This window comes from Pistacia vera, unplaced genomic scaffold (genome assembly GCF_008641045.1).
Source record: "Pistacia vera cultivar Batoury unplaced genomic scaffold, PisVer_v2 Contig152, whole genome shotgun sequence".
In the NCBI taxonomy this organism is placed as follows: Eukaryota; Viridiplantae; Streptophyta; class Magnoliopsida; order Sapindales; family Anacardiaceae; genus Pistacia; species Pistacia vera.
Genome location: NW_022195597.1, coordinates 420928 through 443852, shown reverse-complemented (window position 1 = coordinate 443852; position 22925 = coordinate 420928). Strand labels below are relative to the sequence as shown.

Here is a 22925-nt window from a genome sequence, read left to right as displayed (position 1 = left end):
CAATTTCAAGGCAAACACTCAACCAACTCAACATACCAAAAATAACAACATCCAAACTCAATTGAAGCTGGATCAATGAACATTTAAGTAATACAGCAAATCTTAACTACGTACCTCAAGTGAGGCGTTACAACAAGCTTAGCAATGGACTATATCAGTTGATTTTGCACTTACATGTCTCTCGGAACAGCATTCCACAAACTTGCAGATTCTACCTCAACAATAATCACATTTACTTCATTTAATTGCACAGATGTTGCTTCTTCATTCAATAACTCAAGTTCTAAAAGTTTGCTTTCAACAAATGTTGCTACTACTGTTAAAGATAATTCTAATTCAGTTGTATGGCATATGAGGCTTGGCCACCCTCATTTTAAGATTCTCTAGGTTGTTGTACATACTACATTGAATAAGAAGTTTGCCTCTTCAGAGTTAGTATTACAAAAAATGCTCTGTGGGTAAATTTGGAAAGTTGCATCAGCAACCTTTTCCTCAATTTGCGACAATAAGTACAAAGCCATTAGAATTAGTTTTTGCTGATTTGTGGGGTTCTTCACCAGTCATTTCAAAGGAAGGATACATATATTACATTGTGTTTTTGGATGATTTTAGTCGATATTCTTGGATATATCCATTAAAGAAAAAATTAGAGGCTTTTCTTATATTTACACAATTCCATGTGTTTGTTGAAAGACAACTTGAAACCAAACTGAAATGTATGCAAACAGATTGTGTTGGATAGAAAACTCAAAATGACGCCATTCAACAATAATAGTTGAAAACAGTAGTGTTATGTTTTTCAATAGCTTAAGCTCAGTTGCTCCACTTATTTGCTATTGTTCTTCTTCTTAAAATTATCAATATAAATTGTAAACAGTGTAAAACTCAGTTTTAACAAATTAGATAGAAAAATTCTCGATTGTTCTCTGTTCTTCTAAACCATTTCTCTTCACTTCTCTCCACTTCTCTCATGGTATCAGAGCCTTGACAAACATCAATGGCTGACATTTTTTACTCTTCTAAGCCCTTCAACACTGAGAAAATGTTCAATAACTCAAGCAAATCCAACAATTTTGCTCCTTATGTGTTTTTGTTTGGATTACAGGTTGTTAACCCTAAACTCACATGAGATAACTATTGGTTTTGGAGAGCGCAAGTCCTCTTCGCGGTTGGAGCTCACGAGCTAGAGGTTACTTAATCGGTAATATCTCTTGCCCTCCTCCTATAATTTTTACCAAGCAAAGTGTTTCTGCACAAACTGATGATCTTAAAGAGAAAGAGGGTGAAATTAAAGAGGAACTTAATCCTGCTTATGTAAACTGGAAGTGTACAGACAAGTTTTTGGTCATTTGGCTATTAGCATTAATTTTAGAGAGTATGTTTGAGTATGTCTCTAAATGTCATTATTCACATGAAATCTAGTCCGCTCTTGAACATGAGTTTCTGATTGATTCTAAAGCTTGTGCTTTGCATTTAAAGAATTTGTTACAAACTACACAAAAGAAAGATTTAAGTATAGATAGCTTTATTAAGAAAATGAAGGAAATAACATCTAGCCTATCTACAAATGGACAATCAATCTTTGATGAGGATTTACTCCAATATGTACTCGATGGACTTGGTCTAGAGTATGATGCGGTAGTTGTAAACCTTACTTCAAGAATTGAGTCAAAACTTGACTTTGTCACTTTATAAGAAGCGAAATTCTTATTGCAAAAACATGAGGTTCGACTTGAGAAGTTTAACTCACTGGAGTTCTAAAATTGTTCAGCTAAAATAGCCATGACCAATCAACAAGTGTCCTATAGAAAACATGAGAATGTTAATGGTCCTTCTCTGTGTACATTACACACTCAAACTCCCCACTCTTCATATCTAGTGCCCGTGAATTTATCCAATCAATTTCAGTTGCCTAATTCACAATATGAAGCACCTTGGAACAACTATAGGCCTCCAATGGTTAATAATTTTGGAAGAGGCCAAGGCAGATTCAATAGCCGAGGGAGACCAATCTGCCAAGTGTGTGGCAAGCCCAGAAGCACTATCACCGGTATGACTCTTCTTATACTTGTGGATTTCAATCTGGAAATGGCTTTCAATTTGGAAGTTTTCAATCTGGAAATTTTCAGTCTTCACCACAACCTTATACTGGTGGATTTCAACCTAGAAATGGATTTCAAACTGGAGGTTTTTAGTCCTCACCATAGTTCACTAATCGTTGTCTTCAACAAAGCATGTCTAATATGATTTTTTAGCCAAATCAATAGTTTACAAAGTCTTCAATTGTTTCTGGAGCAGTACCTTCAAGTGCTGGTCAAGCCTTTCACTCAGTAAATCCATCTTCAGCCATGCCATCTTCCTATATAGAAAAATCTGCTTACATTGGTCTATCAAGTCAACAACTGTTTGCTGGTCCTGGTCCTCAAGCAAATATTGCTCTGCATCCATAATAGTTTGCTCCTTTATCCTTTGCAAATCCAACTACTCCTGCTAACCTAATTTGGTACATGGATTCAGGAGAAACGAATCACATCACACTTGATCCTGTACAGTTGAATGTCAGCAAAAATTATGAAGGGTCAGATCAATTACAAGTAGGAAATGGTGAGTTGTTGCACATCTCTCACATTGATAACTCCTCTTTACCTAGTCCTTTACAATCTAAATGCCTATACCTGAAAAAATATCCTTTGTGTTCCAAAAATTACAAAAAAATTATTAAGCATTTCAAAATTTACAAAGGATAACAATGTAGTTTTGGAGTTTAATTCTAGCTACTGTGTTGTGAAGGACAATAATACCAGGACAGTTCTACTATAAGGAGACCTTAAAGCCAGGCTTTACCAGCTGGTGATACCTCCAAATATGTCAATTCCAACCCTCACTTCCTTAGCAAACCACCTGTCAAGTACACATTCTGGAAATGTTGTACTGTCTCATACTCCTGTCTCTCAAAATTTAGTGAACAATGTCTTTCAAAGTCCAATGAATAGTGTCTTTAGGTCATCATTAGAGTTGAGTCCTAGAAATAATTCTAGCAATTTTAGTATTGATAATGGTTCTCCTAGTTGTCATGTTTTAGGTGATCACTGTGATCAAGATACAACTACTTGTTATGATAATGTTCATGTTTCGAATATTGTTCATGTTTCAAGTGATCAAGATGATCACTTTCCAATTGACTGTATATCACATTTTAGTAATAAAAATAAAGACATTTCAAGTGTTTCTTATGCTAAAAATGTTCAAAGTTCAATGATATTGATTGTGTTGCTGATTGTGTTTTAAACATATCCAATTGCACTCATAAAAATGCAAGTTGTGTAACTAATGCTGATAATTCAAATGTTCTTTTTACTAAAACTATTCAGAATACAAGTGATATTGACTATGATGTTGATTGTGTTCAAAATGCATTCAATTGCACTCATAATAGAATAACTTCATATTGTAAGCCTGATAAACCTGCACACGTTTATCACTCTACATGTCTGATTCTATTTCTGTTGCAATTCAGCCTAATCTTAGTACTGATTCTGAAAGTTTACTTGTTTCTGATTCATATCAAATTGAACAACACAATAACAATTCACGACCTTATCATGTGCATATGACTAAATCATTATCTGCTTGCGCTTTGACAGTAAACAACCACTCTAGTTCCTTAATGTGGCATCAAAGATTAAGACACCCTCATATTAGAGCATATCAACGTATCATGAGTACTTTACCAAGTAAATTTCATTTAAAACCTATTGAATTCTGTCATGCATGCCAACCAGGAAAAATGCACCAAACTAATTTTCCAAGATCATCTTCTAGAGCAACTTTACCTCTTGAACTCATTCATAGTGACTTATGGGGCCCTGTGCCAATTCCTTCTACCGAAGGATTTAGATATTATGTCCAATTTCTAGACGATTTTAGTCGATTCACTTGGCTCTTTCCTCTTAGGACCAAAGCTGAAGTTAGGTCTGTTTTCAAAAAATTCACCACTTGGCCGAAAGACAATTTGGTTACAAACTAAAATGTATCCAATTTGATCAAGGAGGTGAGATTAAGAGCTTAATTCTTTACTTAACTAGTGAAGGGATTCAATTTAGGCATTCTTGTTCCTATGTTCACCAATAAAATGGAAGGAGTGCGAGAAAACATAGGCATATAATGGAGACCGGTTTAACTTTGTTGGCTCATGCATTAATGCCATTGCATATTTGGTGGCTTGCCTTTGTCACTGCAATTTATTTGATTAATAGGATGCCTACAAAAGTTTTACAATATGCATCACCTTATCAAGTGTTGTTTAAGTTTTCACTTTCTTATGAGACCTTGAAAGTGTTTGGTTGTGCATGTTTTCCATTTTTGCATGTTGTAACATCCACTTTAAGGATCATTTGTTTTTAAATTTTAAGTTAAATGGACATGTTATTTAAGTTATTAGAATGGTCTAGATGCCCTGATTTTGGTGAAGTCTTGCAAAATTTTGGAAATGCAGACTTCGCCGCGGCGAAGAAGAAGAGTCACCGCGGCGATGTATGCCCTACATTTCTTCGCCGGGGCGAAGAAAGAAACTTCGCCGGGGGCAAAGGACTGGTAGATTTTTCTAGTGAAGTTTCAAGAAAATTTTCCATAAGGGTAAAGTGACCATTCTACCCCTAATTAGAAAGCAAAGTGGGGAGTGAATTACAAGGAAATTTCATGGAGAATGTTTTAGAATGGGGGTGCAAGTGTAAAGAATTAAAGGATAAGGATGGAACTTCAAGAAAGTGGAAGGGTAAAATGGGAAAGAAGCCTTAATTTATGAGATATTAAGGGTTAGACTTCTAAATCCCTTCATTTTCCTCATTCCACCGCCTCTTCCATTCTCCTTTTCCTCTCAATTCTTCACTTCTTCTTCTAAGGATTTGTGAGGGTTTTTGGTTGGAATTTGTTGAGGAATTGATCCTAAGCAATAAGAGGTAAGAATCCCTACTCTAGATATGAGTTTTATTTATGTAAGGGTTAAGTTCTTACTAAGTTTATGCTTAGGAATTAAGAGAAGAAGCAAGTCCAACAAGCTAGAGAGCTTTTGTCGAAGAATTCAAGAAAAATGTAAGTAAATCCAACCCAAGTTAAGATTTAAGCAATCAAATGACTTGATGTGTATTTATATGACTTGATTTGTATTTATATACTTATAATTGTGAGGTTGATTGCTAAGTTTGTAATTGTGGATGAGTTGTTGGGTTGAAGAATGGTTGTTTTGAGCCATGAGAAGTAGAGTCAAGGTTGGGATGGCCAATGGAAGTTTGGCCAAATTTGAGAAGAAATTGAGTAGAGATTTTTGAAGTGATTTCCCTTGACAGGTTTAGAATTATTATGGAGGAGTTTTACTCCATATATGGATGGTCTAGGAAAGAAATAGAACTATAGTTAAAGTAGAATCTAATTATGCATGCTTATTGTTTGATAAAATGCTTGAGAGAAGCATATGCATGAGTAGAGAACTTATTTTTGTGCAACATTGCATATTTGCATTATATGATTGCACTAAAGAAAGAAATATAAGCATATACCATCCACATGTATATCTTTGCATATGCATAAGTACGAAAGAATAAAGAATGCTAAGAATAAAGAGAAAGAAAGAAATAGCACTAAAGAATTTAAGAAAGAGAGTGCTAGAGAAAAAGGAAAGAATAGGTTGTTGTGATGGGGGAACTCGTGAGTGATAAGAAGAAAGTCCCACATACACGTCACCTTAATTGAGTGGCATAAGAAGAAGAAAGAAATCATACGACCCGTAAGAGTGTATGTGGATGAGGGTTGTACCAAGAATAAAGTCCTACATGCACGTCATCTTAATTGAGTGGCTTAAGAATAAGAAAGAATTTGTACAGTCTGTAAGAGTGCATATAGATGAGGACTGTACTCACTCACACAGCCAGAGTTTCGAATCCATGCATCAACCGAGTCCGATCGGCATAAGAATAAGAATGAGAAAGAATAAGCTAGACTAAGAATAATAATGAGAAAGAATAAGCTAGACTAAGAATAAGAATGAGAAAACTCAAGCATACAAGAAAAGAAAAGAAAAGAATAGCTTGAGTAAGAAAAGAAAAGAATAGAAAAGAAAGAAAGAAAATACATTACTATGCATTATTGTGAGTGCATTGCATTCATGCATTTTTACCATGATGTTCATCATGATGAGTAAGAATAGAAAGAATTAGAAGAAAGAAAAGAACAGAGAAAACTAGAAACAGAGAAAGAAAAGAAACAGAAATAATGAAGAAGAGTAAGATTAGAGTAAGGAAAGAACTAAGAATAAGATGCGAGGATAAGTAGTAGAGGATTTACTTACTGAGCCTTTTGCGCTCATCCTGTTGTTTTTCTATGTTTTGCAGGAAATAGGTAAGCGGCGGTCAGATGGACGTCACGGAACGGAGAGAAAAGGCACCATTGTCCCTTGTGTATAAGTTTTGTGTATACTACTTTTGTAAATATAAAGAATTATGTTTTATAAATAAAAGAAAAAAATTTTGGGCCCAATTATATTTCATATACTATGTATGTATGTGTTTGAGTATATTAGTAAGAAAAAGAAGGTGTTACACGTGTCTTTAACAAACACAAATTTAGCTTTCATTCCATGAAATATGTTTTTGTAGGGTATAGTTTGGTTTATAAAGGGTACAAATGTCTTAGTCCTAATGGTAGGATTTTTGTCATCCCAAGTGTAAAATTCAATGAAAGTGAGTTTCCTTTCTCTTCTGGTTTTTCCAACATTAGTTCAACCATTTTTCCTCCAATGAGTCTACTCATACCACACCTCAATTCTTTCCATTTGTGTCAACAAGTCATCCAAAATCCTCACATCACATAGCTGGTCTTGTCGGTTCTGTTACTCCCACAATGGTATGTTCTGTTAATGATTCTCCTTCACCAAGAGGTGAACATTTGAACTCTACTTCAGTTGCTAATCCTACAAATATCACTTCACCTCAATTAGCCACTTCTTCAGCTCAACAACAAAAATCACAGCCTATCAAACAACTGACACACTTATCTGGAACCATTATAGTAGATCTAACAGGCTACCAAACAGCCCATCAAACAGTTCCTCAAACATCAGCCTATCACAAATTTGCCCATAAAACTGAACAAAACACGGCTTCTACCTCCTCTTCATCTCTTCCTAAACACTCACGTTTATCACATCCCACACATCCAACACATTTACCTGGAAACCTTACAGTAGATTTAATAGCCTATCCACCATTTACCTCTACAACTTGTCCTGATAAACCAGTTACCACTGCATTATCATGTACTCTTGGTATTGATCTGACTTTTTCAGGTTTGCTGTCATTCCAAGTGCCTCAGATACCTCTGTAATATCCACTCATTGATTGCAAGGTCCAAGGCAGCTAAACTAAGTTCTCTACTACTTAAATCATCCATTCAACTTGCAGATGTTCAACCTATAGCTCTTATACTTACTGGTTTAGTGGATTCAAAAACCGGTTCTGTTCAGGAAGCTCTAAATAGCTTTGAGTAGAAATTAGCTATGCATAATGAATATGATGCTTTGATTACAAATAACACTTGGACACTTGTTCCCTTCTCACCCGAGATGAATGTTGTTGGCAACAAATGGGTCTACAGAGTAAAATACAATGCAGATGGCTCTTTACAAAAGTACAAGGCCAGGTTGGTAGCCAAAGGTTTTCAACAAACCCTTGGCTTAGATTACCTTAACACATTTAGTCCAGTAATTAAACCTTTAACAATCAAGAATATTCTTACCTTGGCTGTCACTTATAATTGGGATGTTCAACAAATTGATGTGAACAATTCTTTCCTCAATGGCACTCTTAATGAGGTGGTGTATATGGTGTAATCTTGTGGATTTGAAGATCCCACAAAATCACAATATGTCTGCAAGCTGAACAAGGCTCTTTATGGGCTAAAACAAGCACCTAGAGCCTGGTTTGACAGACTAGCAAGTTTTACTAGATAAGGGTTTTACAAATTCAGTATTGGATTCCAGTTTACTCATTCTTCATCAAGATACACAAGTAACTTATGTGTTAGTTTATGTTGATGACATTTTACTAACCGAATCTGATATGACATATGTGAATACACTAGTGTAGGAACTTAATGACCAATTTGCTCTAAAAGCACTTGGCTCTGTCAAATATTTTCTTGTTCTTGAAGCTGCAAGAATAGCCACTGAAATTCATCCGAGGCAAACAAAATATGCCACAGATTGCTACAAAAAACAAAAATGATTGAAGCTCACTCATGTCCCACTCCTATGACTATAAGCTCAAAACTATTTCCAAGGGATAGTGAACTGTTCTCCAATCCTAGTCTATACAGAAGTACAATGAGGGCCCTACAATATCTTACCTTAACAAGACTTGATCTTAGCTATACTGAATAAACTAAGCCAATTTCTTCAGTCACCCACTAACCTCCAATTGGCAAGCTTGTAAAAAGGTCTTGAGGTACATCCAAGGTACAAAGGATCATGGACTTAAGTTCACACCAGCTGCTTCCTTGGAAATTAAGTGTTATGCTGATGCCGATTGGGAAAGTAACATCGAGGAAAGACTATCTACTAGTGGGTATTGTGTATTCTTAGGCCCAAACTTAATTCAATAGAGCTCTAGAAAATAAAAAGTTGTAGCTCTCTCTTCCACTGAAGCTGAGTATAGGGCATTAGCATATACAACCATTGAAATTACTTGGCTCAACAGTATGTTCACTAAGTGAGGAATGTCTTTTATTAAAACCCTGATAATATGGTGTGATAATGTGACTGCAAGAGCCTTAGCTTCTAATCCTGTATTCCATGCTAGAACCAAACATATAGAAATAGACACTCATTACATCAGAGAACAAGTTCCAGCCTATAAAATTGCTGTACAATATGCACTTTCAAAGTTGCAGATTGCAGATATTTTGACCAAGGCTCTACCTGCTGCTCAATTTGAAGAATTAAAAAGGAAGTTAACTATTGTCCCTTATCGTACTTGATTAATGTAGCTTTACTTGCTGTCGATTGACTGTGCTCTTACTTGCTGAAAATAGAGTGTGACATAGATTCAGTATGTTGAAACATGGTTGTAATTACTTGTTGCAAGATTGATTGTGATGGTGGAAGTTGATAATTGAATCTGTTGCAGCTTATAAGGTATGTTACAATGTGATGATGCAGGTTTGTTGCAGTGTGATGGTGGAAGATGATAATTGAATATGATGTAGTTTATGAGATATGTTGCAGTGTGATGATGGAAGTTGGTAATTGAGTCTGTTGCAGTTTATGAGATACGTTGCAGTATAATGGTGGAAGTTGGTAATTAAGTATGCTGCAGTTTATGAGGAATGTTACAGTCTCTTCAGTAGCAGACTTGATTAACTTCAGTTGTTAAAAAAAAAAAAAAAAAAAAAAAAAAAAAAAAAGAAGAAGAAGAAGAAGAAGAAGAAAAGTGTAGGGCATTCTAGCTTGAGGGAGGCGGTTGGATAGAAAACTCAAAACGACATCATTGAACAATAATAGTTGAAAATGGTAGTGTTCTGTTTTTCAACAACTTAAGCTCAACTGCTCCACTTACTTGTTATTGTTCTTCTTCTTAAAATTATCAATATAAATTTTAAATAGCGTGTAAAACTCAGTTTTAACAAATCAGATAGAAAAATTCTCGATTGTTCTCTGTTCTTCTAAACCATTTCTCTTCAGTTCTCTCAAATTGGGGAGGAGAATTCCGCAGCTTTATTCCTTACTTAAACTCCCATGGCATTAAATTTCGGCATCCATGTCCTCATATTGACCAGCAGAATGGGAAAGTTGAAAGGAAGCACCGTCACATCATAGAAATTGGTTTAACTTTGTTGGCTCAATCCTTTATGCTCTTTCAATTCTAGTGGCATGCATTTCACACTGCTATTTACTTAATAAATTGTCTGCCAACTCCAGTACTTCAGTATGTGTCCCTTTTTGAGAAATTATTTCATAAAGCACTCGATTACAATTTGTTGAAAGTATTTGGTTGGAGGTGCTTACCCTATTTAAAGCCATATAACTCACGTAAACTAGACTATCACACTAAGCCATGTATCTTTATTGGATATAGTGCTTCTCATAAGGGTTATTTGTGTTTAAGTGAGACAGGAAGAGTATATATTTCTAGACATGTTGATTTTGATGAAACAAATTTTCTAGCCAAGGAACTGCAGAACAACAATTCCAGCTCATCGCAACAGCCAAGAGAACCAATAATATACTATTCCAATTGGTAGATTCCATGTGCTTTACCTACTGATACTTTTTCTACTGAATCCTCTTATGACATTTTAGGTGTAGTAGTCAATAATTCAGAAACATCACAAAAGGGTCATTCTAAAAATCAATCAGAGAATCACCTCATGAATGAATCTCCAATACCAGCTTCGAATCAATCTTAGAAAGTAGCAAGTGCAGGTACCTTACCTGCCTTGGGTGATGCTACAGTGTCATCAAAAAGTCAGTCTGAAGACCAATCTTAGGGAATGTACAAAGTAATACAAGATGGCACTTCAATTCCTACTCTTCACTTGGAAGTTCAGTTGCCCTTAGACAAAATTCCATCAGTTTCATAGTCAGCAGCTGCTAATACTCATCCTATGGTCACCAGGTCTAAAACACTACTTAAGAGCAAGATAGATGCTACAGATGCTCTAATTGTAACTACCTCTGTCAGTAAACCTTCTACTGTCAGTGAACCTTCCAATATTCATGAAGCACTAAATTCTCCAAATTGGTTTTCAACCATGAAGAAGGAATATGATGCCCAGCAAGACAAAAACACCTGGACATTAGTCCCTTATGATAATCAAATGACATTAGTGGACAACAAGTGGGTGTTTTGCATTAAATATAACATGGATGGAAGCATTCAGAGGTATAAAGCTAGATTAGTTGCAAAAGGATCTCAGCAAACTCCTGGAGTCAATTACTTTGAAACTTTTACTCCAACAGTAGAGCCTTGCACTATTCGAATCATTCTATCTCTAGCTGTCCAATTCAAATAGAAAATCAAGCAAACAGAGATCAACAATGCCTTCTTGAATGATGATCTTATAGAGGTGGTTTACATGACACAACCGGCTGGATTTATTGACACTAACAAACCTGCTCATGTGTGTAAGTTAAATAAGGCTCTTTATGGCCTTAAACATGCTCCTCGGGCATGGTTTGAAAAGTGATAAGAGTGTAATTTATATATTTTTATTCCTTCCATATTATGTTTTTTGTTATGTGTTATGCCTAGTTGAGTTGATTAGAGTTTATTTTATAAGTTTGGTATATTTGGATAGACTTTATGAAATAATTGAGGTTAGGAAATTCCAGAATTTTGTTATTCTGACCAGTGCTGTGTTTTTCAGGTTTTTCATGGAGTCACATTTCTCAATTGCAAAAGTGTTCTTCAGAAAAAAGTAAAGTAGACAAATCAAGCTTTCCAGGAAGGTATTATGGACGAGAATCTGAGTACGTTTGGGTCCTCATTAGTTGTTGCAAAGTCGGACCTGGAATCCTACTCGCAGAAAGATTCCTGGCTGAGTGTTGAGTCTTTGAATGGGCCTAACTGGAGCTTCAGATATCGAAAGCAGGTGATTCAAAAGCACAGATTCTTTTACACATCTGGGACTACAATTTTTATGAAGTGACCAAGCCCAAAAAAGTTCTTTTACATTGCGAGAATCCTGGTGCAATCTGGATTATGAATTGTGTTTTCCAGATCTGATAAGATTTTGATAGTTTTGGAAGTCTATCATTTAGCAAAATCTAGGAAAGTAATTTCCGTGATTCCTGGCAGAATTAAGGAAAAAACACATTATTTATTTATGAGTTGTTAGGTTAAATAGAGGAGAGCAGTAGAGTTTAGTTTTTTTTTTTTGGTTTTCTTTTACTTTCTACGTCAGGGATTTTCAAGCTTGAATTCATGTCATTGGTGTAACTTAACTTCAGTAACATTGTTCTCAATCTCGTTTTTATTGGAATTGTTTATGTTATTCTGTTTTAATTGTTTATAATTTCCTGTTTGGGTGATTTAGTAATGGCCTGCTGACTTGTTTAATCAGAATTTTATCTGTTAGAATTAGGAAGTGTGATACGTAATTGTCCACTTCTATTCAATGAGTAACACATGATGATAGATGATTACGAACAAGTTTTCAGTCTGTCACCTTGAATAACATAACCTAAGTTAAATAATCCGATCTTGCGTGATTGTTGCTTGGATTGATCTATTTTCTTAATTCTTAAGGTTGCCATTGAATTAAACTTAGAGAGCTTATTCTAGGTTGTTCAAGGGTTAGAATCTAATTGAAGAGCTTATTTCAGTAGTGACTATTAAGGGAAAATTTGGGTAACAGAGCTTGTTGTTTCCTAGGGTCAGTAATTCCATAATAACGAGATAGAATAATGTTACGGTTAGTTCATATCCAATGCATGTTTAGGTGGATCTTGAACCGAGAACTGGTTATTTTTAATTTGATATTTTCTATCATTGGAGATTTATTTGTTTCACTTTAAATTGCATTGATCACAACCCCTTTTATTATTTTGCTGTCATGTTTACTGTTTAGGATTTTATTTTATTTTTCTGTTGTCTTCGTTGTGGTTATTGGCATAGAATATATGATTTAATCGAATCATTCCTTGTGGGATCGACCCTTGCTCACTCTATATGCAATTTAGTAGTTAGGTTAGTAAGGTTAATTAATTTGGTGCATTCGACATGCTACCAAAAAGCTCAAAGGAGCCTTACTGGATAAGAATTTTTAGAACTCTGCTTCAGACAACAACTTGGTCATTCACCACTTATCTACAAAAGTTGTTTACTTATTGGTTTATGTAGATGACAATTTGATTACACGTAATGATTTGACCTATATTCAGCGGCTAGTTCATGAGTTGCATCAAACCTTTGCCTTGAAAGACTTAGGAGAATTAAGCTACTTTCTTGGCTTTGAGTTAGTAAGAATTGTTATTGGTCTTCACCTAAATCAATCTAAATATGCAGCTGACTTACTTGAAAAGGTCAGAATGTTTGATGCTAATGCTAGTTCAACTCCTATAGTTGTTAACACTAAACTAGTCAAAGATGAAGGTGCCTTATTTGAAAATCCAACTCTCTATAAGAGTGTTATTAGCAGTTTACAATATCTAACTATGACTAGACCAGACTTATCCTTTGTTGTGAATAGGTTGAGTCAATTCCTTCAAAATCCATCAATCTCACATTGGGTTGCCTGCAAAAGAGTGTTGCGCTACATTAAAGGAACCCTTTACGTTGGTTTACAGTTTCAGTCTTCTAAAAACTTGGTATTATAAGGCTTTCCAGATGCGGATTGGGCAAAAGATCTTGATGACAAGAAGTCCACCAGTGGATTTTGTATATGTCTCTTAGCAACTTAGTTAGTTGGGTTTCTCACAAACAAAAAGTCGTAGCACTAAGTTCAACAGAAACTGAGTATAGATTGCTTAATGCACTTGCTACATATCCTGTTTTCGATGCTCGAACAAAACACAATGAAATTGATGTGGATTATGTTCGAGATTTAGTTCTTTCAAAAAGGTTGGCTGTTCAATACATTGGCTCAGAGTTCTAGTTGGCTGATATCCTAACTAAACCCTTACCTATCACACGTTTCCAAATGTTGTGTAACAAACTTCATTTAATTTCTCTTGCCAACTTTAGGGGGGACTTACAAGCTAGGAAGGACTTACAGTCCAGAGAGGATCTACATACTAGGAAGGACTTACAGTCCAAGGAGGACTTCCAATCCAAAGCTAATTCTATTGCAGATTTAAGGAAGGGCATTCTGTCTCCACACCCTTCTTCTAGTCAGTCTGTCTCTCTATCAATTGTTGCTTGTCACAACTTATTGTCTGACCTGAAAAAGAATGTTGCCTGATCAAAATTGATTAGGACATTATACTACAATTGATTGTTTTGCTTTTGTTCACCCAAGCTTTTACAGCAAGGTTGCTTAGCTTGAGGGAGGATGTTATGATCACAAGCAGAACAATCCTCGGCAATCAAGATCACTCACTTTCAAGATTAAATGGATGGTCAAGATGTACAATTTATAAATACAATTTCTTGAACACTTGTAATCTTAGCATCTCACGTGTGTATTGTGTAGAAGACTACCACTTGCTGTTAGTCATCTAGGATTAGTATAAAAAGGCACTTTGCCTTCACGTTCATTGTATGAAAAATCATAAACATTTTTCCAGAAACAACAATACTCATATACTCTGTTTTTTGGTTATTTTTTCTGTTTGTTTCCTTGGAAAGTTTAACAATTTTCTTGCTTCAATTCTTGGACTGTTTCAATAACAATTTTAACAATTTGGTGATGTCTCAAATTCAACTTTTAAAATTTGATGATAATCCAAATTATTCAACTTCTAACATTTGATGATGTTCCAAATTAATTCAATTCTTAACACCCACTCAAGCAAATTAGCGATGTATAACAAATTCAGTTTCTAGTAACTTCCTTCGCAGGCTCAAGTTACAAACTCATTATTACCTTCAAATGGGTGGCTCTGATACTATTCATGCAGGAAACCGGTAATTTATTATTAAGTGCAATCACTTGATTAAAAAAAAAAAACCGGGAGTAATGCTGTTAGCCTTATTCAAAATATACTTTATCATAAATTTTTAACATATTAAAATATCTATATAAACTTCATTTACTTCCAAAACAATCTTTAATATTATTTCTCTTTCTACTCGATCTTCATCTATAAAATCACATTCTGGCTTTTTATTTTGTCCCTTCCCCTTCAGTGATTGTACATTTGCATATTAATATTAAAGAAGAATGATATTCCAACCTGATATTCACACAGCAGGTTTAAACAAATTAAATAAAGGAGAGCGACTCGCAAGAGATCATGAAGAAACAAAGTATGCAGAACACTTGGTCTAGAAAACATGAGTCATTCACGTATAACACATCATATATATATAAGCTAGTTTATGTATGCGGAACCCTAAGAGGAGCGAGTCACATGCAATCTTAATAATAAGAACCGATAAATAGTATATATTGTATTTTATGCAACTATATAGATGACTGTCGTATGAGGCATTCAATGCAATGCGTACGTGTTCAAAATCAACAGCAACTTAATGATATTGACATGACAAGTAGATAGAGTTTGATGATCATTATGATATGTGCTGACGTTTTATTTAGTCAATAACGTATGTAGAACTCTTACCACATCAATCTAAATAAATAAAGTACTCTGTTGTTACTGTGCCTAGTTGTCATTGTTTACAATAAGATTTTCTTCTTCTTCTTTTTATTTTTTCCTGTCATAAATATTTAATTTATCAGAGTAATTGCCTCATAATTGTACCCTCTTATATCAGTTTGTAGGTTTCTGCAGTCACTTCTGTGCACTCCGCATGTGAAAATTAGTGAATTCAGCCATTGAAGTATGACATATACAGAGTTTCTTTCTTTCTTTTCTTATTTTTATAATTTTAAGTTTCGAATGTATAGAAAAGTTTATATTTTATTCTGATGACAAAGTAATTATCAAATGCTTCCTGCTATCCTTAGTAGTACTCTCGTGAACCATCTTTGGCACATTAGTTCAGGCTCATATGTCAAGGAATCTCATAAAAGCTTAAGTTTTTCAATAGATTTTTGTTAAATTCACAGCCAGACTAAGGGGTTACTTGTTTTTTACATTTTAACACTGATATCTAAATAAATTAACTCTATAAATATAATAACAAGAAAAGACATGTGAATATATATAGATAAATTAAACTTATGTACAATCTTGATCGATCCTTATATTAACCGATAGTGATACTGATAAATCTCACGAAATAGGCCATAATTATAATTATGTTGATATGAGAAAAATATATATTAACCCTGTAGAAAATCAATGTTTAATTTTTCCTCTGATCTTAATTTTCTTTTTGGAAATTTATAATAAAAAAGTTTTATCATCAGCACTTTGGCGGTTTTCACTTTATGACGTACATCTCACTACTAAATCTATATCGAATGGTACTTCAACAAAAATCACAATCGTTGCAGTCATAATCATGATATTGATGGAATAGAAAAGATAGATTCCATAATTATGTGACTAAAAATAGAAAAGATGGTAATATTAGATCATTTAGCCACAATATGATCCGCTGTATATGTGGACCGTATAACGTACGTAGATTTATGTTGATTCTAGAACACCATCATTATTTCTTAGTAAGTGTCAATGATCATATTACTAACCAATAAAGCATATAATATGCACTTTCATTACACTATAGTTAAGTTAATTTTGCTAAACTTCCTACCATATACTTAAATTGTAATTCCTTAATGTTTATCGACCTATTGCGTAAAATTATACCGGTATAAACTGGATTTCTTAAAGCTCATTTAAATTTTTATATAAACAGAAACATTAAAATGTATATTAAAGACGCATAATAATTGTATTTATAAATAAAGTTTTGGTTATTTCATTTTGTAAACTGTAATATTTTGTTATTCACAAATAATATGTAATGATATAATGGAATATTTTAATTAATTAATGCCCCTAATATTAGTACATGTTAAATGAAAACTATTGAAGTAATTAGGAAAGAAATTCCAAGTAAATTTTAAGAGTACCATATTTTATTTATGATAAAATTTTAAGATAAGAGATTTATTGACAGTCAAAAGCAGCACTAGCTAAAGCTGAATAAGCTCAGACATTTTCCTCAGTGTATACCACAATAATCGAACGAAAACACGAACAGAGGTTAACAAAATCACATAAAGCCTGGAAGGAAATTAACGAAAAAAGACCACCTACGCTAATAATAAAGAACTCATGCACCCTAATACAAATGTGGTACACTTAAAGAGCAGGACATACAAAACCAGGAGGAGGAGTCTTTCCACAAGTAATCAAGACCTGGAGGGCAAGAGGGATGAATATATTGAGGTTAAGAAGCTTAAGTCTTATAGTTGTGCAAAGACAAATCGCTGCTTCTAGCTCTAGCAATCCTTTTAGCACTGGGCAGCATACATTTTCAACTGGGTTCCCTAACCCTACATGCACCAAACCTCCAAGCACATCCACACAAAGCCCTAGCTTAAGTGCATTTATAGGACAAGTTGGTTGAGTAGTTGGTGGAGGGTTGAGACCTGGAATTCCACCACCACCACTACCACCACCACCACCACCACCACCTCCACCTCCACCTCCACCGCCACCACCTGGAGGGCCGCCAATGATAGGTGGAAGAATGGAAGAAGGTGGAGGGAATGTGACTGGAGGGTTTGTGATGGGAGGTGTAATGACTGGAGGATTTGTAATTGGAGGTATTATTTCTGGTGGTGGAGGATATATAACTGGAGGTGAGATAACCGGTGGCTTTTTAGATGGTCCTCCATGATGTGGTGGGTGTTTGGTGGTTGGTGGGTTGGGGTGGGGAATTTTAGGGTGGGTTGACGGAGGGGCAGGGCGGTGGTATGGCGGCGGTCTACAAGGAACACAAGCGTATATTGGTAGCAGTGAATTTAACATAAAAATCATGAAGATGAAGAACATAGCTGTAACCTTTGAACCCATGGCTTAGGGTTCCTCAAAAGGTCGCTTGCAATTTATTCTGCTTGCATTTTGATGGGGTCGATCGAAGGATTTTATATAGCTGAATTTTAGGGGTAACACCGTCACTGGTTCTTACCTATCTTCCCCTGCCCCCCCACAAAAACAAAAAAAAAAAAAAACTAGCAGTATTATTAACGAAAAAATTTGCATTAAAACATGAAATGTGGAGAATTCCAAGAATACAAATGCGAAATTAAATTTGTGAATTGGAGTGTTGTTGGTACATTGCAAATTTCAAGACATAGTCCGTGACTGTGGCTCAGTTGAATCCGTGAAATTTGATTTCAGAACCGGTGGCTCAATTTCACAGATTTCCATGCACGGCTTCATCTCCTTGTTTGTTTCCTTATCTCTTTCTTTCTATTGCCTTTCTCTTAAGTCCCTTTTCTATTCTGGGTATATTTTCTTTAAGATATTAGATATATCTTCAAAGTAATTTTGAACCTAAAGCATATCTTTGTAGGGGTACTTATATTTGGTCCATCCTCTGTTATTTCTGTTGGCTGGATGTGAAGTGATGGTAGCCCGCTGACTCAAATAAGATACATAGAGATTAGGTTTCGCAGACCATGTCATACTTACGCACATTATTTTTGAGGTCCTTCACGATGTAAACATGTGAACTTCGTTTTGTTTTGTTTTTTTTACTTTTTCTTATATATGAATAAGATTTACTTCATAAAGTAATTTTTTAAGTAACCTTTAGGTGTCAAAGAAGCACCTAAAGTCACATTTAATTTTAAAAACATACAATTACGTACGTGCGACAAGAACTTTATGATGTTAAATGAGTTTGGTAACACTAAGTTTTGTTAGGAAATGTTCTTATTCAAGTTTATTATTTCTCTTGTGTTAAATTAAAAGCACAATTAGATCTTTATGACATCCTTAATTATTCCTTGAATTATGACCATGTCAACACAATGTTTATTTCAGCTGAAAATCAGATTTCAAATTAAAATTGACAAGTACAAATAATCATGTAGCATCTCGCTAATGCAGAAAGTAGCAATAGCTAAGCAATAAGGGTTAGCATAATGATGTTGCTTTGATTCTCATAGATGTCCCAGCTCCAAAGAACACAATTGTGGAATAATTTTTTGATATATCTCATTCATTATAATTCTATCATATATATATTACCTACAAATAACATTTACAAGGAAATAATAAAAGAAGTAATTACAAAATATGACACGAAAAATATCTTATAATTGTTAGAGTAAGTGCCCTAGAGTCAATCTATTATTGTAAAATTGACTATGTAATAAATGTTTATTTATCAATAAAAAAGACATATTCTTCTATATCGAGTAAATCATAGTAATATGTAATGATATATGTCCTTAGGATGGTATAACTGTGACGAGGGTATCAAGTGTTTCAAATCTTGATAGTGAGAACCCTATGATCACATATGGTGGCCATTCTAGAAACGTCCGTAACCCCAATATTATTTTGACCAAGGACATAGATAATATGGTAAGACTATCATAGTGTTGAACGACCTTGTCGAAAGACAGTGATTGATTTCACTTGTCAAGGTTGTTTGCCGACAACTTGGTGCAACACATGAGTGCTTGCTAGAGACAAGTTCACTGGACAAACCCACCAGAGGATTCCATATGGATAGTAACCCTAATGTCTATGGAATAAATCCTCTAACGGATGGTGGTGCATGTGATCCTTAGACTTGAGATCACTGGAGTGTCTTGTGTATCAATTAGTGTAGTTTAACACTAATCCAACATAGTTCTATTCATGGCTATCAATACGGTAGTGATTGACTACATTGAGAAGTGCATCGAGACTATGGTGGATCGACAAAGGAATCATCACTCTTGGGTACGGGAGAAGTTATCTCACTAGATAATTTAGTAAATGACAATGACACTAAATCTATGGCCACAATGGATTGAGTTGTTGCTCAATCCAATTTAATATTTTTGTCATTGGTCTAGTAACTGAATACAAATATGTCGAGTATATCTAAGGTTGACACTATTTCTGTACCTCAGTCTCGATGAGATAACAGTTGATGAAAAAATTTGATTGCACAGTAACCATACTGTTGACAGGCTGCGGTTTCGCTGAATCCGAATCTATTGGGTGGCCATGATGCCTTGCTAGGGGCCAATCTTAGTCTGTATGTAGTGAGACAATTAATTGGTGTTAATCGCGATACTATACACTATCGATATGATGAGGAGCCTACGGGTCACACACTTAGAAGATAATTTAAGAATCAATTTGTGAGAAGAGCATTTTCGTCTTTCAGGACAAAAGAGTATTTTGGTAATCTCACAGTGCAATTAAATTTGTTGAGGTTTTTGCCTGTATTTAATTTTAATATTAAAATTAAATTAGTGAGATTATATTTAAATATATCTATGCATATATTTAAATGAATTATTATTATTAATTAAATGTTAATATATTATTATATATTAATTGGTTTTAATTATAATAATAATTAATTAATTAAATTACCATAAAGGGTGTGTTTGGTTGCAAGGGTGAATTAGGGTTGGAGCCCATGGCTATTCCTTATTGGAACAGGGTTTTAATTGTTGCACTATATAAGTGCAACTTAAATTAAAAACAAAAATTGACATATTCATTCATTCAATAATTAAAACCCTAGCCACCCTTTTACTCTCTCTCTCACGCCCCACCTATTGATTGAAGAGAAAAGTATTCTTTCTCTTCTTGACTCATTGAAAAAACATTGATTCTTGAAGCCCTTGATTGTTCTAGCAAAATAATTAAGGGTTCTGCGGATTGTCTTCGTGTGGATTTCCGTGAGTGCGATCCTACTTTCGATCGATTAGCGAAGAATCACATGAACAGTATTAATCAATAGTATCCGGAGAACAATGTCAATGAACAGTAGCCAGTGAATAGTGTTCATGAGTGTAATCAGAGATATTCAAAGGAGTCTCCAAACGTGTGTAAGCATTCTAAATCCTTGTATGGATTTACTATATTGTTGTAATAAAAAAAAAAAAAAAATTATAAACACTATAATCTGTACCCAGATTTGGGATTAAGCATATGATTGGTTTTTATTTGTTTTAAAATTGTCCGCTGCATAAACTCAATCACATGCTAACAATAATTAAGAGAGAATATATACTATAATTAAGAGAGAAATACAGGTAACAATATCAATTAAGAATATTGACCATATCAAACTCTTAATTGTAGGATATTATACCTTAATTCTAGCACTCCTCCTCAAGTTGGAGTATGAATATGACATATGCCTAACTTGTGTAAAGAGTTATATAAAGCACTATTGGCTATGGCTTTGGTTAGAACATTGACTAGCTGATCTTTATACTTCAAAAAAGGAAATATAAAGATTTGAGCTTCAAGTTTTTCCTTAATGAAGAGTCTATCAATTTCTACATGCTTCGTCTGATCGTGTTGAACTGGATTATGGGCAATCTTTATAGCTAAAGTGTTATGACAATAAAACTTCATTGCATCCTGAGAGTCAACACCCAACTTCCTTAGCAAATTCCTCAACCATAGTAACTCACACACTCTAAAAGCCATGTCTTTGTACTCAATTTCTACACTTGACCTTGCTATTACCGGTTGCTTTTTACTCCTCCAAGTCACAAGGTTTGTTAGAAACCTTCTTCTAACTTAACCTACTCAGTCACTCAACACAACCAAATTCTCCAAAACTCTCCTTCACCACAACTCACAAATACTCAACACAACAAACACAAAAAGAATATCACTAAAATACCTCTGATATATTAATAGTAAATTCCCAACACAATAGCAAGTTTGATCATCAATAAGAACATTCACAAATTAGCAAACAAGAAATGATAGTAAATTGATAAGAAGAAAAGTAAAGAAAAAAGATAACCAACTGACTTTGAGGACCAATTACCTCCCCAACCCAAAAAAATTCGTTCTAATCTGTTAGATGCTAGAACATTCCTTGTCAACCATTTTTAAGATAAAAAATCTCTCACCTCTAATAGAATTCTGTGAAACATCAATCTGTAGATGCCTTTTTCCACTGCCTTACACGAACTAATATGCAATTTAGGACATCCTTTGTTGGTAAATCTTGCCCCATCCTCTAATCACTCTCGTGTTTTCTACTATAGGCACGCACTGTAGAGGTTCATCATTAACCGCCCCCACCCACCCCCCCCCCCCCCCCCCCCCCCCCCCCCCCAAGGAGAGCTGCCTTGTCCTCAAGGTGGAAAAAAAGAAACTGAATATCAATATTGGCTCCATTAAGGAGTTTTCAGGTTTGCAACACCTCTTTCGGTTTGACTCGCAAAACAAGATCCTTGTCCATCCTTTAGGAAGGGCTTGGGCGTTAGGCGGTAGGTACTTGGTTTTCTTGAGTTGTGAGACATGGAAAACATCATGGATGTGAGTTTTTTCTAGTAACTTTTAGTAGTAGGCCATCGAGTAAATCTTTACCGTAACTACAAACGGTCTATGAAAACGAGGGCTTAGTTTTTCATTGTAATGTCAAGCCAAGGAGCGAAGACGCTAGGGTTGTAACTTCAAGTCTAATTCCTCGATTTCCAAACTAACTTCTCTTCACTTTGCATCTGCATAACACTTCATACGACCTTGAGCCTTGATAAGATTATCTTTCAACTCTTCCAAAATGACTTTGCAACTAATGGTTTACTTCATCTACTGTAGATCCACAATTTGAAAGTTCAAGGATAGTCGATGGATCATGACCATAAAGTGCCTTAAAAGAGGTCTACTAGTGGAACTGTTGTACATTGTATTGAACCAAAATTTAGCCCACGAAATCCATTTTGGCCGATGTCACGGCTGATGTCCAAAAAAACAATGAAGATATGTCTCCACACATAAATTAACCACTTCTGATTGTCCATCAATTTGCGGGTGGTAAGCAGAACTCATGTGAAGTTGCATTATAGACTATTTAAACAATTCACCCCAAAAGTGACTAACAAATATGCGATCGTGATCTGAGATGATCGATCATGGAAAACCCATGTAACCTTACAATCTCCCTAATGATAGTGTCGCTACATCCTTGGCTGTGTACAAGTGCCTTAGAAGCAAAAAAATGGTTGTACTTGATCAACCTATCAACAAACACCAAGATAAAGTTGACATTGTTGGCTTTCTGAAGTCCCACGATGAAATCCATATAAATATCTTCTCATACCTATGCCGGCACGCGTAGAGGTTGTAATAATATGGCCAGACTCAACAC

The 22925-nt window shown here is 34.9% G+C and overlaps 1 protein-coding gene across 1 annotated transcript in view; it reads right to left on the bottom strand.

The window, feature by feature from the left end:
* Nucleotides 1–17679, bottom strand: part of LOC116124389 (pEARLI1-like lipid transfer protein 2) — a 65985-nt gene extending 48306 nt beyond the window's left edge. Inside the window, exons 1-2 of the mRNA XM_031410116.1 lie at nt 17135–17679; nt 6612–6621 (exon numbers count right to left, since the gene is read on the bottom strand). Of these exons, the coding sequence (XP_031265976.1) occupies nt 6612–6621; nt 17135–17647 (523 nt within the window). The 5' untranslated portion in view covers nt 17648–17679. The remainder of the gene's footprint in view (nt 1–6611; nt 6622–17134) is intronic.
* Between the last annotated feature and the right edge of the window lie 5246 nt (nt 17680–22925).